The sequence below is a fragment of the Corapipo altera genome, unplaced genomic scaffold (assembly GCF_003945725.1).
Source record: "Corapipo altera isolate COAL_440 unplaced genomic scaffold, ASM394572v1 1, whole genome shotgun sequence".
Taxonomy (NCBI): Eukaryota; Metazoa; Chordata; class Aves; order Passeriformes; family Pipridae; genus Corapipo; species Corapipo altera.
The window spans coordinates 12,343,938-12,352,372 of NW_020884873.1; the positions used below are offsets into that span (position 1 = coordinate 12,343,938).

An 8,435-nucleotide genomic window follows, 5' to 3' on the forward strand; every position below is an offset into this window, starting at 1 on the left:
CATCTCTTCTATCCCAACACAGAATCACTTACGTCTACAGTCATTGCACACAGATATTTCTTTAAAACAAAATGCAAAAAAATCCACACAAAAACCTCAACAAAACAAACACCCCACAGCACTGTCAAAGCCAGACTCCATGTGTTGCCCAAATGACCCATCTTTCACCATCACTAGCAATAAGTGCTATTTTTCTAGGATTTCTTTGTATAATTAAAGATCATTATTTCTTAACCTATCTACCATGCTTTTAAGTAGAGGTTAGTTTTCTCCCTTTTACACTTTTATGTCCTTCTAGATGACTGCCACATCACATGCTAATTATATTTTCTTCAGACTAAACTAATATTTTCATTATTTTGTCAGACTTATCAGCACTGCTTATTTTCTCCTCTGACCTCTCTTCTAAATCCTTCCTGAAGGCACCTAAAGCTAACCACACTTTTTTGATGCCTTAATAATGTCTGCAAGATTGGAAAAAGTTTCCTCACATCTCCTCTGGTTATATATGTCAACATGTATAACCACTGATGCATGCCTTCTGTTTTTTGAATCAGTGTGGTCAGTTATCAGTCATAATTCTGCAGTTTTCCAAATGATTCTACTGAACCTCTGCTTCACTCTGAGCCAATACAATCAGCTGTTCCCACCAACATTACCTTGTCATTCCCTCTGCTGATTCTAATCATATTTTACAGTTAATTTTTCCAGTTCACCATGATTAATTTGTTTTCAGCTCTTGTCCTCAATAAATTTGCTGCTTCATGCCAACTGCAGATTCATAAAGAACATTCTTCACTCTATTATCTAGGTTGCTGATGAACTAGATGTGAAAAGCTCCCTGGGGGACCCCACTCATTACATTTTTTCAGTTTGACACAAATTGTGGCACACAGGCCAGAGGTGAGACCCGCTAAGAAATCTGCTTTAGTTTTGCTTCACACCTTTCTCTGCTTAAAGACAATGTTTGCAAATTTTAACACCCAAACATCCTTTCGTTACAAGCTTTTTGGGATTCTTTTTATAACCTTTCATTCATCCTCTTAGATGAAATTAATTTTAAACAGTTCTGAAGCTTAAGACAGATGAGAGGTAAGAGCAGTGCCACAAAGTGGGATTGTAGGAATATGTATACTTACTAAAGACTCCTCTGTAGCTTATCTACAAAAAGCAGAGAAGGACAGGTCTGGGTATGGTCTGGCTATTTCACATCCTTTTACATCAGTCAGTGGCTTCCTACACGTACAGAATCCTGGGGGCTACTACCAATAGCACTACTCAAATAAAAGGGAGAAACATTTCCCTGAAAGGTCCTGCAAAGTCTATCCCTGTGCTAGGGAGAACAACCACCCGGTCCTAACTTCAGGATGAAGCAAAGAAAGGCTGGTATATACCGAATATGTGGGATGGTTGTCTTCAGCCCAACTATGTAGAACAAAACACTGGCCTCTGTGTTGCTGTGGATGCTACTGATGGCTGCTACAGCTGCACCCATCCTGCCTGCAGCAGCACAGATCACCACTGGGATCTCTTCTTCCATTTCCTCAGGACTCTCCAGATCAACTACAAGAAACAAATCCATTTTACATCAGACCTGGGTCCCAGGAATGAATAAATACTTTCATGAGCAGTGGAATCATTTCACCATCACCCCATTTCCTTACCACATTCTATACAAATCCCCATCTGGCAAGGCACACAGCATGAGCTGTCACTAGTCCAGAACTGCGTGAGGTTTGACTGGACTGCTGGATGCCTCCAAACAGAATATATAAGAGAGTTCTCAGCATCTTCTTCTCAGTAGGGTCACAATTCAGCCTGTCCTTCATGTAGCTGCTTATTCATATGAAACCTGAAGAGGTTTGAATACCTTTGAGACTTCTACTTCTCAGTTATATCTAGTACAAATTGAACAATAGGTTCCAAAATTATGAAAGGAAAGAACCGAGTCAAGAAGAGTTGCAGTTATATGACCTCCACTTCTTTGGGAAGTCAGCTTAAAAGGAACAGTGCAAAAGTTTGTGCCAGCAGGAAGTTACTAATGATAAAAGGAAAAAAATCTCTAAATAATACTGAATCAGGTCACATTACTGATAAGGAAGATTTTTATCCCTAGCACTGCTTAACTTACAGAACTTAAATGGATATAGTTATATTGGTTAAAATATAACCATTTAAGTCATAACAACCCCAACCAAAATATGCTGAAAATAAATGGTTTATACCCAGAAAGAGTTTGTTTTCCTTGGGAACAGTGAATAAGCTATTTGTATTAACATTTAGTACTAGCTCAACCATATCAACCCCAGCAGGTTTCTGTCACTATAAATATTCCAGCAAAAACTTCTGCTGAAAAATGTCAAGATCTGATGGTCTATCTGAAATCAATAAGCAGGCCAAGAACGTTCCCAAAGAGGCAAGTCGTGATCAAAGTTTATTACCAGTTGACAACACCAATCTGTTCAGCACAAATAAGGATATACTCCAGCTTCCATCTACATCAGTGACATCTGGATAAAAACGTGAATCAGAACGACAACTCTTAGTCATTACCACCAATTTCTTTCTATTTTATCCAAGTAATTCAGAAGCAAGAAATTTTGCATCCCAGACCATATGGAACTGTGTGAGTAGCTCAGCTGCTGCAGGACAAACAGGATTCAGTAAGATGGAAAGTGCTGTTCAAATCAAGACATAAGGAATGTAAAATGAAACAGAAGTGCAAGTCATTTACCTGTTTCATTTTTTAATGCTGCTGGCACTTGGTGAACTTTGTTATACAGAATGGCACACACAGTTAAGACAAGAAGTAACAGTAAGATCTGGTTAACTGAAACAAAAGGGAGAATGTGTTAACAACCAGTATAACAGTACAACATAATTCCCAATTATCTGCTTAAAAACAAAAAATCCAATTTGCAACCAGTACATATGATAACCTGTGTCTGCTGTGTTTATCAAATTCTTCTTTCTCACGTTATTTGATCAAGCTAAAAATTTTATGTTAAAAACATAACTCTTCCCTGTTACAGTAATTTCCAACTACCTCATTTTCATGGTTAATTTACTCACTAAATCATAAGACTCACAATATATATGTGTTATCCATACTAGGAAATTCACGTATTTCTGAATTTTACCAGGAGCTTGGAATCTTTTTTCCTGCTTAATTTGTTGTCTGCTTATCCTCACAGGACATCACAAGTTAATTATATTTGGCTAGCCCTTTCTTTCTCTAGTGCTTCTCTGATAAAACTTCATGCACAGGAGAATTTTTTTTTTCTATTTCAGATCTTCAAGGTGTATTTGAGCAAAACTCCAAAAATTCTAGAAACACAAACCCAGCATGCTACTGGAACCAGGAATGTTTCAAAATATTTGAAAATACATATTTTGACAGAGTAATTTTAATTAGTAAAATCAAAACAAGGCATGCAACAGAAAGGACCTGACTCTGTATTCTGATTTACAGTTCCCACAAATCTTGGACAAGATAAAGTCATTCAACACAAACCAACCACATGCAGGGACCAGGAGAGTTTATGGAATACAGCAGGGAAGGAGTGCATTGCCATCATCAACAGCTACTTTGATGATGGGAATTCTTTGTTTCAGACAACTTTGTTTCTTTTACACTACCACAAAAGGTATTTAAAGACGTACAAAAGAGCAAAGGGAGCAGGATTTTGAAGTGTTTTATTCAGAAGGGCCAACTGGCCACAACTGGGCATGAGAATAAACTGAAATTGGTAAACGTGTGTCACCAAACCTGCACTAATTTAAACCAGCTGAGGAAAAAGCCCACTGACTGCAGAGAAATTTTGGGTGCATAACTGAAGGCAAACAATGGCCCATATTCAGTCACTGACCCTGACAGTTGATGAGAACCCCAAATTTCTTGAGGGACACACCTCAATTTTGAGTATGAACAGCATTAATGTGCAGAGTTTATTAAAAACCAGTCAAGTTCAGTGCTCTAGGCACAAGCCACGTGGAACCAGCAGCTCCCTGCACTCTTGAAATTTCAGAATATCCAGTCTCATGTACGCAGTAATTTTAAATTAATGGGATTTATGGTTGTACTTATCCCACTTAGTTAACAGGAAAAGACTTATTTGTATACTGAAAGTTAAGCATGATTTAGGAAAACTAGAACTATAAATTTATACGTAACTGTGTTGCATGAGAAATTGTATTTGACGTTTCCGTGCTTTTTAAAAAATACATGTTTCAAATGTTTTTAATCTTTCTTACTTTTCTTTAAAAGAGCCATTGTCGTGTTGGATGAGAAGTGTGATCTGTGGTAAAATAAAACAAAAAAAAAAATTAAAAGAGGAAAAAAGAAATAGAGAAAAATCATTAATGCCAGAAGTGAATATCACTTAGTTATTTCAGGGACAAAGTTTTGAATTATTAATTTTACTGCTGAACTGGTCAAAGTAAAACTGTATTTGATCTCTGTAAATACACTGCTTTTTTGGAACAAATAACTGATATTCTGGGCTAGAAATATTTCATATTTTAAGAACTAGCAGGTTGTAAAAAGCATTTTAACAAATTCCATCTGATCACCTACATCAGCAATAACTAATATTTTTAATACAGTTTAAAATAATGTGCAAAGAAGCATTAAATCACCCACTGATGTAACTTATAAATACATTTATCTCTGATTTCACCTAAAACATAGTAACTGTCATGAATACTGATCTCTTGCTGGAGTATGCTCACAAACATGTGGCAATCTTGTCTTGAGACAGTGTCTATCAGACTTGCAGAAAATTTCAGAACAATAGTAAAAATATTTTCTAGGAGCAGTATCCTTCCACAAACAGTAAGGAGGGAGTATGTTTAATGTACCCTAAAACTGTACTTCTAAGCCATGCCCAAGAGCAGTCATGGTCTTATGCCCAAGAGGACAGAACATAAATCCTAAAATACAGGATTATGGGAAATACAACATTCGTTTGAATTCTGGACCCAAAAGTACTGTTTATGAAAAAAAAAAAAAAAACAAACCACAAAACCAAGACAACAACAAACAACCAACAGTAAAAAACAGCACCAGAAGCTGGAGGGGAGGGAACAATACAACTGTGTGACCTAACCTTTATACTGTGTAGCTGGATATAGGACAGAAAACAATTGTTCCAGTTACCACGCATACATAGGGACACATTACAGCATAGATAAGGATAAATGGGAATTTCTATGCCACATAAAAATGAAATTTAGTCCAGCTCCTTGAGAAGACAGATGGAACAGCAGGAATTCTTGAAATCTGAGTCACAAAGCTGACCACCTCTCATTGGTTAATGCTCAAGTTCAGGCAGCATCCTAAATTAGTCTCTACTTTGACCAACGACTTAAATGACAACAAAAATATGAAAAAAGTCTAAAATGTGGCTTTGTTTACAAACCACTTATGTAGTTAGGTCCCAACAGGAGACTAATTTGCAGTGAGAAAGGAGTCATTCTGGAAGTTTTTTCACATCTGCACTACTTATCTACATTCCAGCAGACCACTCTCTTCATGTGGCATTAATTTACACAGAGGAAATCAAATTTATCTGGTGGAAAAAACACCACAGCTGAGAAAGCCCTTCTCTCACGCATTACACACAAGTATCATCTTCATATGCATTTAAAAACTTTACTCATTTAGGTAAGCAGAGAGGCAACAGAACCCCTACACTCTTGGAGTAACTTTCTAACCCCATTTAGCTAATCATAACCTTCCACTGATTTCCATAGAGCTGATCACTGTCTTTGAATTAGTATTTGTAATAATAGTCACAAACAGTCCTAATGATCACTGCAAGAGGAAAGTTGCATAGCCACAGCTTCATGGTATCCTCAGAAATTATTAAATCCACACAAACTGAACCATGTTTTAAGCTTTAAAATCCCAACTCAGACAGACTCCCAAGCAAGTTTGAGTTCTAGGACTACAGCATTCCTACACCTCAGTAACACCGATTGATTACCTGCTGAGTTTTAAGAAAAGAGAGGTATATTTGCTCCCCTACAAATATTTACTCATTTTTCCTGCCTGTAGACATTATTTCCTGGAACCTGGCAGTCCCTAACTCAGCTGCCAAATCCTGTAACAAAACGAGGGGCTGCAGAAGGGAAAGCTCAGAAACAGTGACATTACTGCTCAGATATTTCCTGCTTAATTAGTCTTTTTACCTCTTCAAAGCAGCACAGTATTCAGGACTCCTCTCTCCTGAAGCGCTGAGGAGCTATTTACTTGGATCCTAGATAGCCCACAGCTGTGAGCACTCTTGCCAAAGCCTCCTTGACCACCATCCTCCTTTGAAGTCACCCGCACAAGGGCCTTACAGGGCACAGTAACAGTTTTACGATTCAATTCCTTTTTCAGACTCTTCAAAGTTTACTTTGGAGTTGTGCTGGTTTTCTTTTCTTTCTCTGCTGCTGAGGAATAGCACGGAGTCCAGACGCTGCACTGGAGGAATGAGAGCCCATAAACCACTTCCAGATGTGCAGAACGATGATGCAGCCCCAGATTTGGCAAACTTGCCTCAGAGATTCAGCTAGCAGATTGCAAACAAATCCCCTAAGACAAAAAGTCTTAAAGGGGTGGGGGAAAGAGAAGGAAGCAAACCCTTCCAGAAGTTACTTCCAACAGTCTAGCTGCAAGTTAGGTTTCTAGTCATTATTTATGTTAAATGTGAACAGATAACTAGTGTGCAAGAGCCAAAATACAACATGCCAAAGTCAAACTGAAAGCCAAAGTTTTTCCAATGTCTGTTGGCAGAGTTCTTGCAAGTCAAAAGCTAAGGGAAACCCACAAAAATCGACTCTGAACATGCACTTTGACTTGAATCATCTCATTTCCAAATCTTTGAGCATTTAATCCACAGGTTTGGTTTAGATTCAAAAGGATCTTAGATGAAGGTTACCAGTACATGTTGATATCCTGCCTCCTAAGCTCTCCTGGAACGCTTTTGCTGTTTGATTTCTACAGCACTGCTTTTATTCAAATTCTCTCCCTCCCTTCTAGGAATGACCATTCTATAAGATAAAATGTTGTTTTGTCAGAAGATTTTCATGAATACTGAAAGGAATAATAATAAACATCTTCAACACTAAACTATTGTTCATATTTTTAGCATGAGGCAGAGCAAAACTTACAAGGAGTAGTCAGTGAAGGTTTTAAAAATCTTAAACGTTTTATATGAAGATTGCTCCTCCATTTGCAGGAACTGAAAATATGGGGTTTCAACTGTATGTCTCAAACATGCCCAAACTGTATTATCTGTGTCTGATTTTGTACAGAAATCCATCTTTTGCAGAGCTGCTTGAAGGAAAAATAAAAGAAGAGTTAAACATACAGTTATGTGCTTTGTGCAGATGGCCATGACTATTAGTACTTTTTCCATACTGTGGTATTTAAGCTGCATCAAGCTTATGTTTTTCAAAAGCCACCTGTGTTTTTTCACCTCCCTTTCATTTCTATGTGAATCTGAACAGATCCAAGCAGCTGCCAGCCAAATGAGCCTGCGGAATTGGGACCAGATCCTTCACTTGACAGCAACCCCTGGATTACTGGCAACACAGTAGCACCTTCGCAGAATCACAGAATCAGTTAGGTTGGAAAAGACCTCTGAGATCATCGAGTCTAACCTACGACCGAACACCACCGTGTTGACAAGACCATGGCACCAAGTGCCACCTCCAGGCTTTCCTTAAACACCTCCAGGGGCCATGACTGCACCACCTCCCTGGGCAGCCCATTCCAACGTCTAATTACCCCTTCTGTGGAGAAATTCTGCCTTTTGTCCAGATTAAACCTCCCCTGGCACAGTTTAAGACTATATGTGGTATTTTAGAGAATATTGACAGCGCTCAATTATACATCTCGGCATAGCAATTTACTACGCAGAGCTCGATAAGGAGAAGAGGCTTTTTGTACCAGATACACCTTCTCTGGATTTCCCTCAGCCTCACACGTTTACATTCTCACATAACACCCTGCTCTCACAGGAAAGAGATCAGCTCCTCTCCTGCAGAACGAGACCTTCGAATTCACTCACATCACCCGCCGGCAACTGCAGAACCGAAACCTTGGTTTCTAATCTCAACCCTCAGCGCTTAAACAGCAACTCATCCCTTTTCTCACATGCACGCCTCGCAGGCAGCGGCATTATGTCGCCAGTTAAAAAAAAAAAAAAAATGCGAGTCTGCTACACGTTTCTGGGGGCTCAGGGGCAGAGCCGGGCTGAAGAGCACACGCCACACCAGCGGTGCCCCGGGTGCGCTTCCACGGGGCTCCCCCCAGAGCACGGCCGAGGGCGGCGGGTCCTCAGGGGCAGAGTGCCCGTGCTGTCAGAGGGGCCGTGCTGACAGAGAGCTGCGGCGGAGGCGGCCGCGGGGCGGGACACAGGCGGGACACGGGCGGGCCGCGGACC

The 8,435-nt window shown here is 39.5% G+C and overlaps 1 protein-coding gene across 5 annotated transcripts in view; it reads right to left on the reverse strand.

Moving 5' to 3' along the window:
• The window catches only part of GLT8D2 (glycosyltransferase 8 domain containing 2), a 17,853-nt gene extending 9,435 nt beyond the window's left edge, over positions 1 to 8,418 (reverse strand). The window contains exons 1-6 of one of the 5 annotated variants that reach the window (XM_027662535.1): positions 8,061 to 8,418; positions 7,159 to 7,321; positions 6,193 to 6,557; positions 4,255 to 4,298; positions 2,735 to 2,830; positions 1,395 to 1,563 (exon numbers count right to left, since the gene is read on the reverse strand). In XM_027662535.1, the coding sequence (XP_027518336.1) occupies positions 1,395 to 1,563; positions 2,735 to 2,830; positions 4,255 to 4,273 (284 nt within the window). In that variant the 5' untranslated portion in view covers positions 4,274 to 4,298; positions 6,193 to 6,557; positions 7,159 to 7,321; positions 8,061 to 8,418. Of the gene's footprint in view, positions 1 to 1,394; positions 1,564 to 2,734; positions 2,831 to 4,254; positions 4,299 to 6,192; positions 6,558 to 7,158 lie in introns of all 5 variants that reach the window. The other 4 variants (XM_027662551.1, XM_027662527.1, XM_027662545.1 and 1 more) reach the window with 4 other exon arrangements.
• Positions 8,419 to 8,435: the final 17 nt, after the last annotated feature.